The sequence below is a fragment of the Mastomys coucha genome, unplaced genomic scaffold (genome assembly GCF_008632895.1).
Source record: "Mastomys coucha isolate ucsf_1 unplaced genomic scaffold, UCSF_Mcou_1 pScaffold20, whole genome shotgun sequence".
NCBI lineage: Eukaryota > Metazoa > Chordata > Mammalia > Rodentia > Muridae > Mastomys > Mastomys coucha.
This window is the reverse complement of record NW_022196903.1, coordinates 55,244,138-55,269,136: the sequence shown is the minus strand read 5'-3', so window position 1 is coordinate 55,269,136 and position 24,999 is coordinate 55,244,138. Positions and strand designations below refer to the sequence as shown.

Below are 24,999 nucleotides of genomic sequence, written 5' to 3'. Positions count from 1 at the left end.
TGTGTAGTGGCTATTCCTGGTTGTCAACTTGACTATATCTGAAATGAACCACAATCCAGAATTAGAAGGCTCACCTGGCCCTAATCTGGAGGCTGAGAGACACAAGTTTCCGACCTGAATCTTGGCATGGAGATCTTAAGGTATAGTGGCTATGAATCCCAAAGGATTAAGATAGAAAGATCTATGAGTTCAAGATCATCTGGGATTAACAGTGTGGTGGCATAGTGGCTGTGAATCCTAGAAGATTAAGACTGGAAGATCTACGAGTTCAAGCCAGGTCATCTGGGATTAAAGGTGTGGTGGCACACACCTTTAATCTGGGCCACACCTTTTGCTGGAGACCTATATAAGGACATTGGAAGAAGGAAGGCTCTCTCTGCTTCATCTGCTTGCCTTGTGGGACTGAGCAACTGCTGGATCCTTGGACTTCCATTCACAGCTGCTGCCGACCATTGTTGGGAGTTGGACTACAGGCTGTAAATCATCAATAAATTCCTTTACTGCATAGAGACTACCATAAATTCTGTGACTCTAGAGAACCCTGACTAATACAATATGTGTGGAGAATTCAAATAATGAGGAAATGGCAGAAATGTCAAAATGAAAGTCAACAGAAGGTTCTCCTGAGTCCGACAACACAGCCTGGATGCAAGAGTAACAGTATTAAGTGTTGAGCACAAAGTCAAATGAATAAAACCAGAGTAACACTTAAAAAATAAGGATGATATATGCAACAAAACTCCAGTAAGTTGAAAAAGTTAAATGAATCAAAAATGCCATGGATGGAATTAGAAGCAGTAATTAAAATTGATAAGTATTTAATTAAAAAGCAACACAGCCTGTATAGTCAACCCCAAATAGAGTGTGTACCAGCATTCTGGATATCAACAAAGTAAGTCCAATGCACTAGATGAGCCATAAGAACATCTGACGCTGAGCAGCAGATTTAAAGATCAGAAATGCAAATGTGAACACTTTGAATGGTTACATAACCTGCGTTCTTGAAGAGGGTGAGAGGGATAAAGATGAGGGTATAATAAACATTTAGTGAAAAGAAAGTCTCGAAGTTTTCAAAGAATGTCTAAGATGCTCAGTGAATTCCTAAAGGGCCACAGTCAAACCTGACTAAAGTATATCTCATCCGATTCCAGAAATGAATGTGTGAAAGAAAAATAATAACACAAGTTTGCTTATTCTTCATTCTAGTTTTCTTTAGAATGTGACCTCAGCAGAATGTTGCAAAGGGCTTCTGGTCCAGCAGAGGTCAGGCTTTCCCAGGCAGCAGACAATGCATGTTAGCTGTGTGATGTCTGTTTTTCTGCTTAACTGAGTAGTCCTTCTTACCAACTAACTCTTTCAGCATGCCTTCCTAAATAACATATTTTTAACTTATGGCTTTATAATTAGAAAAGAAAAGGTGTGGGAATACAGAAGTTTCCTATTTAATTATCCAGTTTGAATAAGCACTTGTCTAATTCTAGAACTTTAAATGTATACATTTATACAAACTGTGACAAGAAATATAAAAGTAATAAAAGTCCATAAATAATAGGAGATATTAAAATGCAGGAAACACTGTAGTGTTTATTTTCACTGACAGAAACACAGTGAGAACATCTGTATGTCTACAAGATGAAAACATTCTTTAGTGTTTCTGGAATTTTGCAAAGTGGAATAATCTCCTTTTAAAAGGTCACGTCACAGTTTGGCCACAAATGTGTGTGTGCGTGCGTGTGTGCGTGTGTGTGTGTGTGTGTATGTGTGTGTGTGTGTGTGTGTGTGGTGTCCCTTGTCTTATTAACTGTAAACCCATGCTCTTCACTTTTACAATTTCTTTTGTTCACACTATGAGAATTTCTTTGAGTCTTCTCATTAATGAGTAGTAAAAACCATGACATTTCACTCTTTCAAATTTATTTAGCTTTGATAACTGACTTTTTCCCTCAGTCTTATCCAATACAATCCTTATAAAATACTGTATAAGATGATAAGAACACCTGTATTCCTAATTTCTCATGACTGTAAAGACATTTTGAATATGAATGCTGTCCTGAGAGCTACCTTCTGTCATTTAAATCAAGCATAAGTGCTAGTGACAGCCTTCTGTATGTGTTTTCTGGAAATTATTGATTTGGAACACAGAATCAATTATAGCTAAGAAGCATTTATCAGGTAATTATAAGGGAGACGTGGCTATTTACATATATTATATGCAGAGTATATATGTATAACTACAAAACCGTTTCCTTGAAGTCCTTATCAATGTGTCCCAAATATGTTAGTCTCATAACACTGTGACACACATCACACTATTAAGCTTTCTGTACAGAAACAGCTACATTAGTATCAAACTGATACATTACTACACAACAGGCTTTAGAATTAAGCTTTTTTTAAAAAAATTCTTCTTTTATGGAATAAAACATGATATATTTTAGAATGAGTTTTGTGGGCTCTGGGAAAATGTGTGACCTATAGCCTTGGGTGCCACTAACATCCATTTGACCTATTTTTTCACTTTTAGTTTGAATTTTCTTTCTTGGTTTTCAGTCAGGATGACTTACCTAACCATGAAAACTGTCTTGCCCTATATTCCAGAAATTTCTTGACATAGTTTTGTTCTTTTCTTGTGGATTTCCAATCTCAGTCTCTTGAAAGATTTTAGTATTCTTGGTTTATCTCATTGATTCACTTACTCTTTCCTGACATCTAAGCATAGCATTTTCTCCATGTTGTCTCCTGCCTATGATGTTCCCGCTTCTTCATCTCATATATTGTGGTGCTTTCTGTTGTGTTTTAAAATTTTATTTTATTTTTAATTAAAATGTAACTATTACATTATTCCCCTTTTATTTCCTCCCTCCAACATCTCCCATATTATATCCTACAATTTGCTCTCAAATTATTGGGCTCTTTTTCTTTATTATTGTTGTATATGTATATATATACACACACATACATATACACACACACACATACACACACACACACACACACACACACACACACACACACACTGTAAGTCCATTTAATGTTGCTTAGGTTTTTAGAGCTTCCCACTTGGCATTTCAAACACATTGCACCCCATACAATAATAGTGGGAGACTTCAACCCCTCACCCTATCAGATCGCCACGGACTAAAGCTGGTCTTAAATTCCAACAAAAATAATGGAAATCACACATACACATGGAAGCTGAACAACACTCTACTCAATGACAACTTGGTCAAGGAAAAATAAAGAAAGAAATTAAAGGCTTTTTTAGAATTTAATGAAAATGAAGGCACATCATACCAAAATGAACAGGACACAATGAAAGCAGTGTAAGAGGAAAACTCATAGCTCTAAGTGCCTTCAAAAAGAAACTGGTGAGAGCTTATACTAGCAGTTTGACAGCACATCTGAAAGCTGTAGAACAAAAAGAAACAAATACACCCAAGAAGAGAAGATGGCAGGAAATAATCAATCTCAAGGCTGAAATCAACCAAATAAAAACAAAAAGAACTATACAAAGAATCAACAAAACCAGGAACTAGTTCTTTGAGAAAATCAACAAGATAGATAAACCCTTACCCAGACTAGCCAGAGGGCACAGAGATAGTATCCAAATTAATAAATCAGAAATGAAAAGGGAGAAATCACAATGAAATATATCTTTAAATAATTATTCTGTCTGTTGAATATTAACAGTTGAAAATATTAAAATCATGTTCTACAAACATCATGGAAATATTATTGATAATTTTTCTCACTATGCTTGAAATTTGCATTTTCTTAATGTTAACTTCAAAGAGTTTTTGCTATTTTGAAATTTTAAAATATACTTACTGATAGAATAATTTCTCTCTTAGATACACTGATAATATTTTTTAAGTAAACTGATTGTTAGATAATGTATACATATATAATGCATTTAAATACTTTCTCACGAGCTCCCAAGGACTAAACCCCCAACCAAAGAGTACACATGGTGGGACTAATGGCTCCAGCAGCATATGTATAGCAGAGGATGGCCTAGTCTGTCATTAATAGGAGGAGGAGAGGCCCTTGGTCCTGTGAATGTTCCCTGTCCAAGTGTAGGGGAATGCCAGGGCCAGGAATCAGGAAAGGGTAAGTTGTTAAGCAGAGGAAAGCAGGAGGGAACAGGGTTTTTTATTTTATTTATTTTTTTCTTTTTTTCGGAGTGGAAACTGGGAGAGGAGATATCATATTACATGTTAATAAAGAAAATATCTAATAAAAAATAAAATAAAATAAAAAATTCTTTCTCATTATGTCAGGTGGTACCATATAAGAGCTTTTGAATATATTTCTTAATGATTCATTTTTAATATTTTATGATCTTTTACTATGCTTAATACCCAAAGGATATTTTGTATGTTTTGAAACAATTTAGTATTCAACATTAGATATATGATCCTTAGTTATGGATAGTATACGATATTCATTATTTTTAGGGTATGAAAGGATATGAATATAACAGTTGTACAAATTTGTATTTGTTATTCGATTCTCAAAATATTCAATATTATTAATATGCTTTTTGTATAAAATGCATTTAAATAATTAAAAATAAATAAATAAATAAATAAATAAACAAACTGTCACCATGTGGAGCATGGGTCGCAGGAGTGGGACACTGATGTGTGGAGACTGGTGACTTAGAAGGGTGGTGGGAGGACAAGATGGAAAGCAGAGTGACCCAGAATATAATAGAGATAGAGCAAGAAGAGACTTGCTGATAGATCAGAAAATGTTTTTAAGGAGAGGAAAATGTAGAGGACCTACTGAACCTTTAGTTTACAGAACCAGATGCATTCACTAAGATGGCTGCAATTGGGATTCTTGTTTGTAGTGGGTGGGAGTGGAGGTGAAGTTAAACAGTTGGCTGTACATCACATTCCATCTCTTATCACCAGTCAAGGCTTCCTGACTCCAGAATGGTTAGCTCAGTTACTCCAATTTCCTCTTTTTGGCTTCATATATGTTAACAACACATGTCCCATTAGACAAGGTGTGGTCACAATGGACTAGACCTCTTCCTCACACATGTCACTATGTACCCTGGGTGCAGCATGGAGGAATTTTTGGTCACTAAATTTTAGCATGATCACAATGTTGAGGACATGTTGGTGTCCAGCAAATGTGTGTCCTACATAGAAATGCCCCAGTTCTAATTTCATCTTTTTGTGCCTATTTTAATGTGCTCAGTCATTTTCAAACACCCCTTCTGACAGACAGGAAACCACAGATCTGATGTAGCTGACAGCCCCCAGAGTGCTAAAAGGGAACCAAGCAAGATACAAATAAGCCACACAAACCTTGGAGAAAAGAGCCTATCATAGATACAAGTATTCCTTTTCACTAAGAATTATTATTCAGTTGCAAACATGACAGAGTGATAAAGCCATGGCATGTTTAATGTTCATTCTCACTGAGAAATACTTTTGAGAATAGCTCTATTCGCACATGAACCTTCATATTTCATGTCCTTTATTCACTTTCCTACATATGCCATATCAGCCAGGACAGAACAAAATGTGGTTATTCGTCATGCATAACAGAGATTTAAATAACACTCAAAGTGGGTCCCTACATGCAAAGAGACCATGATTTCTTTGTGAGAATCTTTCTCTGAGCTGGGCAGTGTTGGTGCATGCCTTTAATCCTAGCACTCAGAGGCAGAGGTAGATGGATCTTTGTGAGTTAGGGGCCAGCCTGGTCTACATAGTGACTTCCAGGACAGCCAGGGCTGCACAGAGAGACCCTGTCTCAAACAGGCAAACAAACATTCAATAAATGAATAAATAAATTATCTGTTGTAAGTGTGGCGATAGAAGACTGAGAACTACAGTGGCCATTAGAGGGGCTGCCTAGTAGCCTCGGAAGACTGCCATTGGGTATGAAAGAAATAGATATCTGGAAAACACCAAGCTATCTGAATAGAGAGGAAAGGAAGCTCCAGCATCCGATGAACCAAATAACTAAAATTTGGACAGGCTGGAAGTGATAGAAGATGAACATGGGGACACTGCAAGGTTGTATGAGTAACTGGGTAAGGGATCTGAAATACATTCTGGAGACAGCCAAGAGTCCTTGGAGACTCACTTGCTCTGTTCTCCCAGTTAAGATGATGGCTTCTCTCCTGCTGAGGGAGTGCCCTAATGGAGCTGGCTGCCAAGCCTCTGAAGCCAGCTCATCTCTTCGCCCTGAGATGTAGTAACTAAATTAATTTAAATCAATTATTTAACCTGTCCAGAAAGACACCATGACAGCATGACAGAATGTTCCCTTTGTTATGGAGTTATTGTTATAAGTAATGGTTAGCTGAGTCTCTCTCTCCCTCTCTCCCTCTCTCTCTCTCTCTCTCTTTCTCTCTTTCTCTCTCTCTCTCTCTCTCTCACACACACACACACACACACACACACACAGAGATGTGATATAAATGTTTGCTGTCATCATTGTTAATCAAATGAAAACACAAAAATGTTCTTTCAACTCAAGTCTTCTTTGGGTCTTCATATATTGAGAGAGAGAGAGAGAGAGAGAGAGAGAGAGAAGAGTCCTGGCTTTTCTCTCACACTACTGTCATTTGGATGACCAAGTGAGTAGGGTAACTTAGACTGAGTAGAGAAGATTGCTAAAAGAGAAATACAAGTTCTCCAGGACAGCAAACAAGAGACTCTCTAAATCAATTATTACTTTACTTCAGAAACAATTTGATTATTCTCATTGGGGAATCCAAAGGGTAAATTGCTATTCAACTGTTTTTATTTCATATGTGGTTTTCTTGAAACAAATATTGAATTTGGGGAAATTCAATAGGTATATTGATACTTGCTTTTTATAATAAACACAAGTATGTATAGATAGGACATTCAAATTCTTTGTGTGTTCTGGCAGAGTGCTAGGCTTGTAATGGACACTCATAAATAATGTTCAAATCAATAAGTTTTCCCAAGTGCTGAGAGCAAGGGTCTTAGACAAAATAACAAGTATTAGTTCAAAGTCTAATGCCGATTAAATGTCAAGTCTAATATTTATAGAACATTAAACAATAATTTTAATTATGATACAATGTTACACACTCATTTAAGTGGTTTTTTAGTTGAATTGTCTTATTGCTTTATTGACTTCCTATCCTATAAAAAAACTCCCCTAATTGCAGATATATAAAAAGCCCATGATCATTTCCTATAAATGCTCAGGAGTTCTTTTGCAATTAAAGAAAATTGAATTACAGACACCAATAAAACATGGTAAGTAGAAATGATGCATGGAAGCAATTTAGAAAAGATTTTCAATAGATACCATTTGTCATTTTTATTTAATTGGGAACTTCTTACTAAGTAGGATGTTTATATTTAGCTGCTTAGCTGCTATATGGAACATCTACTCATCCAAGATAAACATGACTGGTAGGTAGCATGTGTTTCACAGTTAAACTGGGGTACTCCAGATTCTAAGTGAATTTTTAGCTAAAATTATACTTACTTGTATATCTTTAAAATCTTATGACCTTGAAATTCTATTAATAAACAGACTTGACTTAAAGAAACTCAGACACTCAAATGTGATGACTTTAATTTCCTTGCCTCCTGCTCCTCACGCTAGGTATGAACTACTATTTTTAAGTTAAATTTTATTGTATTATTAGTGTAATGTCTAACTTGACATTAGGCACTTGAAGCTATTTCACATGGGTAAAATTATGTACATCTTGGCTTATGCCTCTAAATACACAGATGAATGAATCATATGAGAAGAAAACATTCCTTTGCTTAGGTGTGCCTCATTTTTTGTTTTGTTTTTTTTCGTGTTTTGTTTTTGGGTCCATTTGAGACTTTTCTTACAATGCTCATTTAAACTTAATTTTATTTTACTACAACAATGCAAACTGCTGTCATCCTAAATCAAGCTGAAAAGCAGGCTTTGTGACCCATCATGCTCCTGACAAGTGTGACCCTTTGGGAAACTGGAACATGATTTCCTCATCACCTGTTCTATGAGCTACGAACCTCTAAGTTCTCTTAAGTGAAAATTTCACGATATCTTTTCATAATGGCATGTGGGTGTGGTTCCCAGTGCCTTGGTGGTGCCCCTCTGCCCCTCATCTTGAACAACAACAAATGGAAAAGTGAAGAGATTTCAACTCTTTGTCCTCTTCCCTTCTCTTCCCTAAGGCTCTGACTGAGATTTTGAAACTCAATGTAACTATGAATCTTTGAACTATGAACTATGAACTCTACGAGAGCGAGAGGTTTGTAGCATTCACTCATAGACAGTATAGTCAGAGACAGAACAAGAACAGAATGTTTCTTACTTCCCTCTAGTTGTTTCAAAACTGGATTTTTGATAGCTGGGTCTTTGATTTCCGCTGTTGTAACTTCTCTTGAGGTAAGTTGCTCTTGCAGACCTGTTTCCCACGTCTCTAGCCGACTTGGGGGAGACTACTTGTTGATTGGGCTTTCTGGAAAAACTCTGAAGGAATTTCAACGAGGCATTAGCAAGCACGACCGTCCCTGCTCCGGGGCTGGCCTTGATGCTGGGTTTATCCTGGAGAGAGAGAGGCAGGGATACCACTTCTGTCCCTGTCTTCTCTAGGGGTGTAGGTGTTTGGTTTCTCCTCCCCTCGGGAGGTGTGCTTGGATCGGAGAGCTGCAGTGATGATTGTAGGAGAATGTCTTCAGAAGGTCTCCCAGGAGCTGCAGGATCCCTAGTGGAGGGGTTCTGAGTGGCCGAGAGCTCTTGGAGGCTCAGTATTTCACTTAAAGAAGCTGAAGCAGAATTCGGAGTCAGTGAGGAATCTTCATCCTCAGGTGCAGTCCATGAATGCTGAGTGTTGGTAAGGCCGAAGACCCTGCCCCATAAAATAGAAAGCAGGACAAGAAACTTTAGTCTCTGCATGGCAGTAAATTTAGTCACAAAAATTCATGTGGAATACAGAGACGAAGTTCTTCCAGCCTTTCTGATAGCCACTTCCATACTGAACATTTTAAAATTGGGTTTTGACCATTTGATGTGCGCAGAGGAAACAGGTTTCTGTGTTTGCAGTGTACTCAGGAAGTTCGTTTTCCTGTTTCTGTGGTTGCTCTGCGATCTGTGACCCTCCTAGGATGGATCAATGGATGTGGTGAAGGACCTCCGAGAAGCTGAGGCGAAAGGAGGAAACACGAACAATTATCAGCAGGAAAAGCCAGGAGGGACCATGAAGCAACTTTCCCTTTCACAGGTATGCTCATGTGTCTCTGCCTTTAGAAGGAAACTTCCCATTGGCAGTGGAGAGTAGAATTTCCTTAGGCTCGATGAAAGAGTTTAGTGTTTTGTTCCAGTGCATCAGGAAATCAAGAAAAGATTTTTTGTCACGTTTTTCTTCCCATTGTGCCACACCCAGAAAGTCACATTGTTCACTGTGCACGCACGCACGCGTGCACACACACACACACACACACACACAATTGTTAGGACTGTTGTGTTTCTTCCTGAACCACTGGAAGAATGTATTTTATAAATATGTCTTGGTTGGATCATTAGTTAAAGTTAATCTCAATAATAACTAAAAGCAAGAAGTCTAAAAATTGAAACTATAAAGCCATGCAGAAATCCACTTAAAGTTTTGATCTTACAAAGGTTTTTTTCAGTGACAATAGTGGTATTTAGTAATAATATATAGTTATAAATAATAATATATTATCAGTAGTTTGTCTGTACATTTTACCTCTGATATGTTAATGACAGTGTATAATCAGGACTTTGCTATTGAAAAATCAAAGAAGAAACACGAAAGTCATTTAAATGAGATCATATTTAATGCTGCACTATTGCTATAAACCAAGAGCTGGAGGTGAGTTGTAGGTAATAGAAAATGTTTGCTAAGGTTGTTTTCTAGGAGACACACTTTATAAAATATGAATTCATTTCCCCAGCAAGTCTCTGCAAGAATTTAGCTGTTGAGAGCTGGGAGGGAACCCTAACAGATACTAGACAAACTGACATTGTTACAGTCTTCATCACTCACACATTCATTTATTCAATCATTTATGAGGCTCCAACTCCAGGAGAGGAACTTTCTCTCAGGTACTAAAATTCTAAAAGATGATCCGATCCAGGGTCACTTTATGTGCGGTCTGTTATGATGTTGGTTATATATATATATATATATATATATATATATATATATATATATATATATATATATATATATATACATATATATATATATATACTCATATATATATAATATATTCTCATATATTATATTATATATATGAATGGGGAACTAGAGATCTTCTGCCTAGTTGTTATAAATTTTTACAGATATGTGTTATTATTCATAGTTATGGGCACTGGACACCAGCATTTGAAATAAAGCATAATTTTCTCTGATTTACCAAATACCTCTTTCATTTTTCAGCCTCCACTTTTGTCACTGATTTATATGATGGCATTGTTGACCACCTTGAAATTGTAAGATGAAGTTTGATTTAAATCAAGATGCAGGAAGTAGCAGCTCTGGCTCTGACATGGATTTCAAAACAGAATGATCCAGAAATTGTTTCCAGCCGGGACCATAGAAGCAAAAGAAGCCCAAACTGCAAAATTTTACCCTATGAACTTCGTTTTCAGTCATAAGAAGCAAATTTGATAGGAGCTTTGCTTAGGACAGGAGGAAACAGACTGAGTTTATAGAAGAATAGTATCAGAAAAACTTTAAGAGATCATTACTAGTTAAAAGTACAATCCAATGTCCATGATAAAAGAATTTGTAGAAACAGATGAACAGAAACTTCCAAATGTTTGAAATACAGATCAGCGGCATGCTGTTTCCTTTCATTTTATGTATTTGTTTGCTTCTGTGGTTTAAGAAGACCACCTGATCCTAGCTGCAGTGAGTGTTGGTGGCAAAGAGCTCCTGCCCTGGATTTATATGTGATACCAACTAGCTTAACAAATGGTAATCAGATTGGATGGTAATAAGCAATGCATTTAGCCTCTTGTGAGATATTGACTCATATGATATTTGTGCTTGTATTCATTCAGGCTTACAAGTGACCTTGTGATCAATAGGCTAAAGGTCTAGCATGTCATTATTGATCTGCTAAGCTCTGCTATTTGTAACTCCCCTGAGTATGCCTTGCTGGTATATGGATCGGTCCTTATTCATTAAACACTACAGAAATCATCAAAGCCCCTACCTCAAATTGTGCTTTCTGAGACTTATTAATAGGCATTAAAAATTAAGAAAAATAAAACTCCTGGACTGAAGAAAACTCAGTATATTATTTCTTGAGGACACTGTAAAGAAAGGGATTTTATTGAAGGAGGAATAAAGAGAGAGGGGTAAAGAGAGAGAGGGAGAAAAGTAGGGAGAGGAAAGCAAGGAGGGGTAGGGAGGAAGAGAGAGAAAAAGGAAGGGAGAGAAAGAGAGAAGGAAGGGAAGGAGAGGGAGACAAGTAAAAGAGGGAAGGAGGCAGAAAGAGAGAAAGAAAGAGACAGATGGAGGGAGAGAGAGAGAGAGAGAGAGAGAGGGAGAGAGGGAGAGAGACAGAGAGACAGAGAGACAGAGAGACAGAGACAGAGACAGAGGGAAAGGGAGAGGGAGAGAGAGGGGGAGAGGGAGAAGGAGAGGAGAGAAAACACAGAAGCAGAAAGGAAAAATCTTATTCGGGGGAAGAAAAGGTACCAACAGGCAGGTAGAATGAGAATGGGAAAGAACAGTGGGCTGAGGGACATGAAGACCATTATTTTGTATACAATCAAGAAATAAAATACAATAAATTTTACTACTATTGGGACCCCAAAGTTCTGCTATACCCCATTTCCCACTGTGACATTTATATTGTTATGCCATGCTACCAACTTACCCATTTCAATATTTTATAAGAGATAAAACATGAGATTAAATGTTTTGTACTTTCTGAATTTTGGCATTTCATCATTGAGATTAACATTAAATAGACTCTGCATCATTTCCTACCTCTAGGTGATGAGATAAATCAGTTTGTTTTATTTTCTTTCATCCCTTTCAATCTACATGAGTCAGTCTTCTAGTCAAAAGAAAATGAGTCATGACACTTATTAAATTATAATGAAGTACAACATGGGCTGTTGAGACTCTCACATGGAGGACAGAACTGTAGATAGTGTCATGTGTTGTCTGAAGCTATCCGCTGTCTGCAGGAATGACCCCCAACACATTAACAGGGTTCAGCGTATTTCCTGCTTTTGGTGGAGTTCATTGTCTTAAACTAGTTTAAAACACCTTAAATAAAAATTTATTCTACTTTTCCTCTATAAATTGTAAAGAATCATGGAAGATTTCAGAGCTCTCAGCTTTGTACAATTTTTCATTAGTTGAAAATATTAAAACCCATTAAAATTTCATACAAAGGGAGGTACACAGTAAAGGCATGAGGAGGAAATTTACTACATAAAATTAAACTTAAGTTAAACAACTTATAAGTTGAAACATTAGTAACTAATGAAAATTAGGTTTATGTTCTCTTACTATTTAATAGTCATCTTCAATAAATATTTAAATTTAAGAGAAAACTGGAGAAAGTAATTCCCAAATTGCCTTAATTTACTTTCTCAGTTGCTTTTAATTTCTTCAATTTTTGCTTTTATTCTCACACCTAAAATGCCAACTGAGAAACTTGAAATAATCTGCTGATTTCTATTCACATTTATGAAACAGGGTGGTTTTTATATTTTGTAAGTTCGGTGTTATTCTAACCATGTGTTAGTTTTTTGATCTGGTGACTTTTAATGTCCTACACCTAATTGTAAGAGCTGATATTGACACGGCCACTCAAACATCATCTGCCCCTTTCTTTGTTAGGACGGAGCTCCTGGGGAACCAGAGGACAATCATCCTAGGCATCTGAAGTGTTTTCCAAGAATCATCTTCTCAGCAGAAGTTAGGACGGTGCTCCTTCATTCAGTTATACTACCATATAGTAGCTAGGGATGGGGGTGCAGTGCTGCAACCTCTCAGCTTTACAAAGGGAACTGGACCATTGATCTAAGTGAGCAGACACTTATCCAGGAATACTGCTTAGAAGTCATGACAAATTCCAGCCAGATTTCCCCTGCAAGTCTTTCCTAAATAAAACTGAGAAGTCCCCACAGTTTCTATTTCATATATTTTCTTATTTTAATCTAATTTTAAAAATCTACTTGTTTCTTACTTCATATCTATATATGATGTTCTTTCATTATATCTCCCACAGTTCCCTCCTGCCATTTTCTCTCTGCCACTGAATCCCTTCTTCTTCCTGACCCTACTTTTCATATATTTTTCACATGTATATGTATGTACACGTGCATGCATGCACATGTATGTGTGTGTGTGTGTGAGAAAGAGAGAGATGAGACAGAGGGAGAGAGAAAGACAGAGAGAGAGAGAAAGAGAGAGAGAGAGATCCACTGTGTTTTCATAAGGTTATTGGCATGAGTATAGATTTGGAGTCATTTACCTGAGCAAGGGTAGTATACCAATAGTTAACCAGATTGGCCAGTCACGAATCTTTTTATTAGCCATCATCCACTGCAAACAGAAGATTTTCTGACCAAAACTGACTGCAGTATTAATCTATTGTTATAATTATAAATATTTAGAAGACCACATTGACACAGTTCTGGCTTGTTCTATGTGAAGTTGATACAAAATAGTCATCAGAGAGGAGGGTATCTCAATTGAGACATTGCTTCCAGAATATCTGTAGGTGAGCATGCATGTAGGGTATGCTCTTAGTGATATATGTGCGAGGGTCCAGACCATTATAGCTGGGGACACCTCTGGGATGGTGATTCTGAGAAAGCCATGAAGAGCAAGCCATGAAGAACAAGTACTTCTGAATGGCCTCTACATTATTAGCTCTTGCCTTCAGGTTACTGCTCAGTTTGAGTTCTTGCCTTAGCTTCTGTAAATGATTACTTACTTAGAATATGTACATATTACTTAGTATATATAAGTCAAATAAATACTTTCCTGTCCAAAACATCCAATTTTGGTCATGGTAGGTTTTTGGGTTTTTTTGTTGCTGTTTTTTTATTTGTTTAATATTTTCTTTTCTGCCCTTTTATGGAAAATAAAGTTCTCTTTTACCTTACAGAAGCTTTGCAATTTTATGGAGTCCCATTTGTTGATTTTTGATCTTAGAGCATAAGCTATTCGTGTTCTGTTCAGGAAATTTTCCCCTATGCCTATATGCTCGAGGCTCTTCCCCACCTTCTTTTCTATTAGTTTCAGTGTACTTGGTTTTATGTGGAGGTTCTTGATCCACTTGGACTTGAGCTTTGTACAAGGAAATAAAAATGGATCAATTTGCATTCTTCTACATGCTATTTGCCAGTTGAGCCAGCACCATTTGTTGAAAATGCTGTCTTTTTTCCACTGGATGGTTTTAGTTCCTTTGTCAAAGATCAAGTGGCCATAGGTTTGTGGGTTCATTTCTAGGTCTTCAATTCTATTTCATTGATCCACCTGCCTGTCACTGTACCAATACCACGCAGTTTTTATCACAGTTGCTTTGTAGTACAGCTTAAGGTCTGGGATGGTGATTCCACCAGAGGTTCCTTTATTGTTGAGAATAGTTTTGGCTATCCTGGGTTTCTTGTTATTACAGATGAATTTGTAAATTGCTCTTTCTAACTCTGTGAAGAATTGAGTTGAAATTTTGATGGGGATTGCACTGAATCTGTAGATTGCTTTAGGCAAGCTGACCATTTTTACTATATTAATCCTGCCAATCCATGAGCATGGGAGATCTTTCCATCTTCTGAGATCTTCTTCAATTTCCTTCTTCAGAAACTTGAAGTTCTTGTCAAACAGATCTTTTAGTTACTTAATTAGAGTCACAGCAAGGTATTTTATATTATTTGTGGCTATTGTGAAGGGTATGGTTTCCCTACTTTCTTTCTTAGCCTGTTTATCCTTTGTGTAGAGGAAGGCCACTGATTTGCTTGAGTTAATTTTATATCCAGCTACTTTGTTGAAGTTGTTTTTCAGGTTTAGGAGCTCTCTGGTGGAATTTTTGGGGGTCACTTAAGTATACTATCATATCATCAGCAAATAATGATAATTTGACTTCTTCCTTTCCAATTCATATCCTTTTGCTCTCCTTTTGTTGTCTAATGAACAACAAATATTCTTAAGCACTGAGACATTGCTCCAGCCCCCATCTGAAGTTCTAATAACCTGTTCTCAGCCTATTAGTAGGAAAGGAGTCCCATGGATAAACACTTAACAACCAACAGTGGACAGATGCAAGCTACATCATTTCCTCTGGTATGCAAGGCACGGGGAAGGACGACATATCCCACAGCACATTTCACAGACTGTAGAGGCAGGCTTTGTCTCACCAAGAGTGCTATCCCTAGCTTCACAGGCAGGTAAGATCAGCTCACACCAAGAGTGGTGTACCCAGCCTGGCAAGTGAGAGAGCTCAGCTTGCTTCAATAATTTTGCATGTCTACAGCCTGCTGAAAGCCACTCCTTAGTGACAAATGGGAACTGTGCTTGGTCTTCTTGATAAAGGGACCATGGGACCTTATCCTGAGAAGCAGAAGGGACAAAATCATCTCGTGGTCAGGCTGCCCTAGGCCTTTCAGTTTTAGATGTCAAAGAAGCATGCATTATTTTTAAATTTAGCACTCATACCATACCAGCTCAGAGGAGTTTCTAGGTTTTTGTTTGTATAGTAAAGAATTAAATAGCTCTCCAAAGCCTTGTGTGCAAAAAAAAAAAAAAAAAAAAGAAATCCCAAGTGTAACTTCAAAATATTTTAGGAACCTGATGAGTTCAAAGTTACTAACACTATTAACTTTTAGGATCAGATTAGATGTAGATTAAAAATTGGGCTGTCTTGGTTCCAATAGAGACTGGGCAGGCTAAGTGTGCCTTTGAAGTCAGTACTAATAGTATACTTCCTGCTTTTTCATGTTCATTTGAATGCACATTTGTGATGGCCTCTTACTTGACACATTGCCTTTCACACAGGAGAAAATGTGGTCCATGCTCAGGAAGTAAAATAATAGAACAAAATGTATAGAGAAATTTAAAAGGCTATGCCAGGATATGGGGGAGAGAGCAGGGAGTATGTATGTGCTAGTGAGAACTTAACCTCATTTAAGAGCATGTGGAGGCAAACAGCTGAATCAGGAATTCATGGAGAAACTGAAGTAGTACTACAAGGAGAACAGGGGTTAACTTGAAGATCGCTCAAATGCTATTATTCAAAAGCAAACAAAGAATGGCAGATGCACAGCAAGAGTACCAAGTTCATGAACCTGAGAACAGTCCCACATTTTGGCATATGTGCTTGTCTATGATTGCAAGAAAGGAGCAAAGGAAGCAAAGAATAATTTTTTAAAGAACAGTGTAGGATTGCTTCCACATTGAAGAGATGAAGAACTTGAGTCTTGCCTTTGAAGTAATTTTCAGGCAAATTGTAGGGAACACTATGAAAAATAAGAGAAAAAAAGAATTGGAAGCAGATCGGGAAAAGTGACAGGATTTAGAGAGCCAAATGATTAAAGCTGATTTTTCATTAAATCAACTGGGGGGAAAGAATAATGAAAATTATCCCTTAAAGGCTTAAAGTGAACTAATTTATAAATTAAAAAAAAAAAATAACGTACTAGAGACCTGGGAGATGAGAGACTCTCAGGACTCAAAAGGAGGGACCTTAGATGAAATGCCCTATAGTGGGAAGAGGGAACTTGAAGAGTCTACCTCCAGTAAAAAAAGAACTTCAGGGACAAAAATGTAGAAAAGCCTGAGGAAAAGGAGATCCAAAGACAGGCCCAAACTGAGTTCCAGTTCAGGGGGAGGCTCTAAGGCCTGACAGTATTACTGATGCTATGGTGTGCTTACAAACAAGGGCCTATCATCATGACTGCCCCCCTGAAAGGCCCAACAAGCCACTGAAAGAGTCAGATGCTGATATTTACACCCAACCAATGGACAGAAGCTACTGACTCCTGTGGCTGAATTAGGGAAAAGCTGGAAGAAGCTGAGAAGTAAGGCGACCATATAGGAGGCCCAGCAGTCTCAACTAACCTGGACCGCTGGGATCTCTCAGACACTGTCACCAACCAAGCACCATATACCAGCTGATATGAGGTCCACAACACATATACAGCAGAGGACTTCTGGGTCTGGACTCAGCACCTAACCCTTGAGAGACTTTGGGCCTTAAGGAGAGAGGAGGTCTGGTGGGGTGTGGGGGTGGGGACATCGTCTTGGAGTGGGGTGGGGAGGTGTGAGATGTGGAACTGTTGGAGGGTAGACTGGGAGGGGGATAAAGGCTGAACTGTAAAAAAGAGATTAAAGAATAAAAAAAGCGTTTTGAAAGATTATCTTCCCTGGTATAGATGAAATGAAGAGACTGATAAGCAAAGCCTAAGGCATGCTATAGAAATTTATCACACCAAAAGAGGAATTGTTCCAGAAGGAAGTAGGCTGGCAGGAAGGAGTGACAGCCATCAGAGAAATGACACGTCTCAGTGCACAAAAACATCGAATGTTATCTTAATTGTATAAACAATTATAATGCTTGAAAGGGCTTACATACATTTGAGTTTTGGAATCAACTTCACAGCTCCTGTGGCGCTAGCTGCAGCACTTTTAGTGAAGCACAGGGTGATGGCTGCATTCTGAGGAAGCGTCAACACAGCTGTACATTTGCGGAGTACTTCTGTCATTCGTGGAAAGGAAAGTAATGCTTGAAAAACGTACTGGGGTAAGTTAAAATGGAGATCACTATTGTAAGAAAATAAAGAAAAAAATCAATGAATAGTCCTAACAGGGAATGTTTAAAAAGTACTCAGTTCACAAAGAAAGGGCAAGAGAAAGAAGAGAATCAACAGTTTAGAAAAATGGATTAAAAACCTCCAGGAGCCAGACACAAACCAAGTCACAGACAACATGTCTTCAATACAAATTGAATAACAATGCCAATTAGAAGGTGGTACTCATCAAGGTCAGAAAACCATAACAGAAAGGACAAGACACTGGTATCTCTTACCTTGGAGAAGTGAATTCTATAAATGTTACAGAAATACACTTAAAACAAAGGGGGATATAAAATTTAAAAATTTGCTCAACTTAAGCCACCGAGAAAGTCCTCATATTGACAAGTGGTTAGATCATCAAATATGCAGCTCGCTAGGAATAGAGAATGATACTGAATTATATGTATTTTGCAGAGCTTCAAAATAGATCAAACAAAATTTGATAGAACTGAAGGTAGAAAAAGACCAGTACACAATGACAGTGAGAGAGCTTAGCAGTCCTCATTTAGAAGTATAAGACAGTGCACGCCTTTAATCCCAGAACTTGGGAGGCAGAGACAGGTGGACTTCTGAGTTTAAAGGCCAGCCTGGTCTACAGAGTGCCTTCCAGGATAGCCAGGGCTACATAGAGACACCCTGTCTCAGAAAACAAAACAAAACAAGCAAGCAAACAAACAAACAAACAAAAAAAACAAGTATAAGACAACCAGCATTAACACAGAGTATCTGAATGAAATCATCAGCCAGCTACCCTGATTGATATGTATAAAATGCTCAAGATGCAAGGATGCAAATGCAGAAAGCACTGAACTAGGACGTGTGTTGCCTTAGTGCCCCGACCTGCAGTACTTTACGGGGTTCTCCAGAAGAGAGAACTGCAGTGACAAATTTGGGAACAGGAAGGAGACAAGACAAAATATTTTCTGGTCAAGTCTCAATTTACTTCTAATGAAAGGCACTATTTAAAACTCCAGACCACAAAAGTATTTGCCTAGGTGCATGGGCCAAACCCGAATTATTGTTTGGTTACACATCAGCATAACTGGAATGTCCACATCATAAAATGTCCGGAAAGGAGTGTCCTCATTGTGAAAAGTCCGGAGAGGAATGTCCTCATTGTAAGGTGTCCGGAAAGCCCTCTATCATAAAAGGTCCTGAGTCAATTGCAGGGACAGAAGCAAGATAGTGGAAGAGACAAAAGAGTGTTAGTTTATAGGTGATGGCCCAGGGACAAGATCCCTGGAGACTGAAATGCCAGGGCCTTTTGGGCCCCAACACCTTAGGAACAATTTCTCAGCACATTTTAAAGAATGAAAAATCAAAGGTATTATATATTATAAATACTAAAGTATTATATAAGCAAGGTAAACATTGCAGTTCTAACATATTTTAAAACTAAAAATCTCATGTTTAAGTCTAGCTCAGAGGTGAAAACACTAGAAATACATAACATTTTAAATTAAATAAGGAAAAATTGAAGGAAATACACATAACTGTTTCACTGCTAATGCACATGTCCATGAAGACGAAGAGGGTGAAATTGAAGAGATGAATTTCAGTTGTAAAATTGAATGAACTAAGTCGTATTTTGAAGATCAAGTTATTCCAAATTTATAAAAGGAGAAGATAATAGGAATTAATACAAGTTTCAAAGTTGATATTGTATTTAGGCTATTATACTTATGTATTAATATACTATGCAGTATAGTATAAAACTATACAATTGCAAATGCTAATGGAAAATATACTACAGCATAGTGATGTAATATGTAATTATTTGCAATATGTAATTACATGAAACATGTAATAAGTTAGTCAAGCCCTAATAAGAAAAAGAGATTATGTTAGCTTTTAATGTGGAAAAATAATAGTGATTATAGGCTGATTTAAGAGGCTTTTTGGAATAATTTTTTGACACTACATTTGACAGTTTAAGTGAAATAGACATAATTTTTGAGGACTTGTTAAAACTGACAAAAAGGGACATTTTAAAACAAACAAACCTAAAAGGCCATAATCACAGTGAAAATGTTCTATTAAAAAAAAAAGTCTGGGCACTGATATCCTAGTAGAAATTTTCTCAAGTATTGAGATAACCATATAAACATGACTAAACTCTTTTCAAAAACTCAAGAGAATACATATGTGGAAAATTTATGAGGCCATAGGTCCCGGAATAATTACAAAATGTAATATTTACTAGAAACCAAACCAACTTTTCAACTCACATCCTAAAGGTGGTTTGAATAAAAAGTGTCTTCACTGGTCATATATTTAAACCCTCGGTCTCCAGCGGGTGGTACTGTTTGGAAGGTTATGAAATTAAAGAAGCATGGAGCCTTGCTGGAGGAAACATTACTGGATGAGCAATGAGAATTTATAACCTCATCCCACTTCCTTTTTGTTCTCTCATCTCCCTGTGTTCAGTTGAGATGCAATCTCTCAGTTTCTGCCCCTTATTTCTATGCCTCTCACATGATTATTGATATCTAGCCCTCTGTAACCATGCATAAATCAAAATAATTCGTCCTTAAATTGCTTTGTCATGCTGTATTATCACAGAAATGGAGAAGTAGCTAGCATACTTCCCTAACTAGCATACAAAGCAAAAATAATAAACTGAATGGCAGTATATGCAAAAAGTTATTGCATCTCATTTCCTGAAGGCTGGCCCTAGAATTCAGTCTTAGTTTACATTAGAAAGCAGAATTTATCACATAAAGCCAACAATGCAAAAAAAGAAAAAGAGAGAGAAAGAAACATGCATGTGTATCTCCAGATAGATAAAAGTACTTGTCGAAATCAGAAACTAGATCATACTGAAATCTGTGTTATGTAGCAAAAATATAGAAAGGCATCTATAACCTACAGCTGGACTCGCTCATGGTGATAGAAGGCTATGTTTTCTGATATAAAGTACAGTCCAGTTCCATATGAAAATCTTAGCCGGTGTGATGAAGTCTACAAAAGATTTGAGCCTAATGGTTGGAAAAGAAAGCATCCTCTGCCGTCATGCAGCATTCTTCTGGACACTGACCCTGTCGAACACTGGTTGGCAATCCTGTTAATAAGAAATTTTGAGCAAATTCATGCATGAGCAGTAAGTAGATATGTATTTATTATAGTTCTATACACTAACCCCAATCAATGGAGACGTCGATGTGCCCAAGAAGCATCCAAGGAATCAAGAAAGACCAGAGTGGAGCTAATGCAAATTGTGGAAGGACTCAGCACTGAAACAAGACATCAGCAAAGGATCAACACAACACCACACTGGAGCAAATGGAGAACTACATTGTGTTCAAAACTGACAAAGAGTACTGCTGCCTAGTCTGTCCTTCGCAGAGTTTTCCTCACTTTCAGTGTGATGCCAGATCAACTTACGGTAACAGGTTCCCCAGCCTTAACACCAGTGTCATAAAACTCAGCACACAGACAACAGCACCTACCAAGACAAAAACACAGACTTAGTCCACAGTTCTGGAAATGACTCTAAATGTACTAGCCTTGCTTTTTGGCTTCAGGAGTCTGCTTACACTTAGCTCTTCTTGCTAACTGAAGTATGTCAACCCAAGTTATGGTTTTGTTGCTTTGAGCTTACCCCGAGAAAGGTTCAAGGCTACACTGGGATCCCAAACACCCAGTGTAGCTGATAGATGGGCTAATAAAGGCTTTCTATTGGCCTAAACCTGAGTTTGAGTAGTCTCCTCTGGTGGATGCCTACACTACTCAACATGCTCTGAGCATTCAAGGGCTTTTTCCAGCCTAGAGTTTCAAATGCCTCGAAAATCACCATGGTCACATCTGTCACAGCAGTAGCCAACTCCCTGGTACTAGTTTCTTTTCTAGATTACTTTCTATTTTGGTGATAAACACCATGACCGAAATAAACTTGGGGAGGCAACAGTTAATTTCATCTTGTACTTCCATGTCACAGTCCATCAGTGAGGGAAGTCAGAGCAGAAACCTGGAGGCAGGAGCTGAAGGAAGATCATGGAGGAAGACTCAGCTTTCATCATTATAGCTCTCAAAGGAATGAAATAGAGAATAAAAAAGGAAAGAAAGAGACAGACTACTCCTAGGTATGGTGGAGGAGAATTGACAAATGGAACCTCACAAAATTTCAAAGCTTCTGTAAGGCAAAGGACACTGTCAAATAAGACAAAACAGCAACTAACAGATTGGGAAAAGATCTTTACTAACCCCACATATTCAGGGCTAATATCCAATATATACAAAGATATCAAGAAGCCAGTCTCCAGAGAACCAAATAATCCTATTAAAAATGGGGTACAGAGAAAAACAAAGAATTCTCAACTGAGGAATACTGAACGGCTGAGAAGCACCTAAAGAAATGTTCAACATCCTTAATCATCAGGGAAATGCAAATCATAACAACCCTGAGATTCCACCTCACACCAGTCAGAATGACTAAGATCAAAAACTCAGGTGACAGCAGGTGCTGACAAGGATATGGAGAATGAACAACCCTCCTCCATTGTTGGTGGGATTGCAAGCTGGTAAAACCACTCTGGAAATCAGTTTTGTAGTTCCTCAGAAAATTAGACATAGTACTACCTGAGGATTCAGCTAAACCACTCCTGGGCTTATACTGAGAAGATGCTCCAACATGTAATATGATCACATGTTCCACTTTGTTCATACCAGCCTTATTCATAATAGCCAGAAGCTGGGAAGAACCCAGATGACCCTCAACAGAGAAATAGATACAGAAAATGTGGTACATTTACACAATAGAGTACTACTCAGCTATTAAAAACCATGAATTCATGAAATTCTTAGGCAAATGGATGGAACTAGAAAATATCATTCTAAGTGAGGTAACCCAATCACAAAAGAACACACATGGCATGCATTCACTGATAAGTAGATATTAGAAGCTTGGAATACCCAAGATATAATTCACAGACCACATAAAGCTCAAGAAGAAGGAAGAGCAAAGTATGGATACTTTGGTCCTTTGTAGAAGGGGAAACAAATTACCCATGAGAGGAGAAACAGGGACAAAGTGTGGAGCAGAGACTGAAGGAAAGGCCATCCAGAGACTGCCCCACCTGGGGGTCAATCCCATATACAGTTACCAAATCCAGACACTACTGTGGATGCCAACAAGTGCTTGATGATAGGAGCCTTATATAGCTGACTCCTGAGAGGCTGTACAAGTGCCTGACAAATACAGAGGTGGATGCTCATAGCCAACCATTAGACTGAGCACTGGGTCCCCAGTGGAGGAGTTAGAGAAAGAACCCAAGGAGCTGAAGGGTTTGCAGCTCCATAGGAGGAACAATAATATGAACCAACCAGTACCCCAGAGCTCCCAGGAAATAAACTAGCAACCAAAGAGTACACATGGAGGGACCAGTGGCTCCAGCCACACTTGTAGCAGAGGATGGCCTTGTTAGACATCAATGGGGGTAGGGAGGCATAATCTGCACTAGTCCTTGTTTTCTTCCTTCCTTCACAGCTAACCAAGGACATGACTGTTATTTGAGACAGCATGTTTCTGGACAAATAGTGTCAAGCCAGCATAGTTCTCATGTGGAAGGTCATTATTAATAGAGGTACCCCTTAAGGGGGACATGAGGGGAGGAAGTGAAGAAGAGAGGGAGTAGAGGAGTAGTGATGGGCCGTGGGCACATGAAGAGAGAGAGGGGTAGGGGAATGGGAAGAGAAGGGATAGAAGGGGAAGAGGGGAAGTGAGTAAGAAGGTAAAGAGCAAGAGAGAGAGGAGCAGGCAAGCAGCTCCTTTTATAGTGAGTCAGACACATCTGGCTGTTGCCAGGTAACTGTAGGGCAAAGCCTAGAAGAAATGCCAACAATGACCAGGTGGTGTCTTTTTCTCTATGAACTCTTCCAGATGCATATGGATATTCTCTCTTATCTACAACAAAAGTTTCCCTCTAATCATGGAGCAATTATTTCAGTCATTACTTTAGTGTGCCCCCTTTGCACACCCTATGAGAAACATGGTAGAAACCTTAGGTATTCAAGTAGGAAAGATTCCTCACATCTGAATTTCAGGAAAAAAACTTAACAAAAGTGTGATAGGGATCCTGGAATGTGTTCCTTCACTGTTGATGGCTTCTAGCAGGGGTCCGGGTGGAAGACACTGATTTCTTTAAGGAGCTGGCCACTGAGAGTTAGACCATGCTTCAGTGAGTGTATGGGCAGCACAACTGGATTTGTTTAATTTTTTTCTTTCTTCTTCTGTTCGTTGTGAGGAAAGGGTTACAACGGAGAGGGTGTAGACTTTGGAAGACTGGGAAGTAATTGGGATCAGGGTGCATTATGTGAAATTCCCAAGCAATCAATAAAGTATTATATTAGGAAAATATTTTGCATTTGAAAGACAAAAAACAAAACAAAATAAAAAATAAAACAAAACATCAAAACAAAAGAAAACACATGGTCTATTTAGGGGAGAAATAGAACATTATATTTTTGAAGCATTTACTTATTTAATCTCTGTGTTAGTTCTTTAAGTTTGTGTGGTATGTTTTGATTTCATTCATCTCCAACCCTATGTCTCCCAAATCCAGCTTTGTCTTCACTACATCTCCAACTTTGTGTCCTCATTTTCCTCATTTCATTAAGTCCAATTTACCATCCACATGCATTTGGGTGTGTGGCTTTCCACTGTAGTGTGGTCCACCTACCAGGGGCAACTATCTTAGAAAACACTGACTCTTCCCTTACCCCCCAAGCTTTCAGTTTCATTGAGCTTTGTGTCAATCTTCCTTCCCAGTGCTAGAATTTTGTGTGCCTTGAGTTTGTGTAGGTCTTTGTATTCTGCCAAATCTACTCTGAGTTCATATTTAAAACTGCCCTGTTCATCCAGAAGACATTGTTTGATTTTGCTCATTCGTTGCCTGTGGCTTAGTCTTTCTACCTCCTCTGCAATGATCCTACAGCCACATGAGGAGGAGATCTGAGGTAGATACTGCATGTAGGGCTGAGCATCTTATACTCTTATACTCTGAACCAGTTGTGGGTCTCTGTATTATCATCTACTACAAATGTGACATTTTTTTAAGACACTTAAGTACATCTTTAGTTGTCTAGTTTTAGAAAATAAGTAGAAACTCAGTATCCTGTCTAGATTTATTACATTAAAAAATTAAACATCTTCCAATTCTGAGTGTCTTTGAGACCAGTAGAATCTTTAACTCCCGGTGAGTT

General features: G+C 38.0%; 1 protein-coding gene and 1 long non-coding RNA gene across 2 annotated transcripts in view; one reads left to right on the top strand and one right to left on the bottom strand.

Annotated features, from left to right (window-relative positions):
- Nucleotides 1–9,343, bottom strand: part of Mmrn1 (multimerin 1) — a 40,632-nt gene extending 31,289 nt beyond the window's left edge. The window contains exon 1 of the mRNA XM_031382061.1: nucleotides 8,324–9,343. Coding sequence (XP_031237921.1) covers nucleotides 8,324–8,907 — 584 coding nt within the window. The 5' untranslated portion in view covers nucleotides 8,908–9,343. The remainder of the gene's footprint in view (nucleotides 1–8,323) is intronic.
- LOC116099000 lies at nucleotides 7,205–11,175 on the top strand. Its single transcript, XR_004122036.1, has 3 exons — nucleotides 7,205–7,259; nucleotides 9,116–9,232; nucleotides 10,415–11,175. It is a non-coding gene; the product is annotated as an uncharacterized LOC116099000 (long non-coding RNA).
- The last annotated feature ends 13,824 nt before the right edge of the window (nucleotides 11,176–24,999 follow it).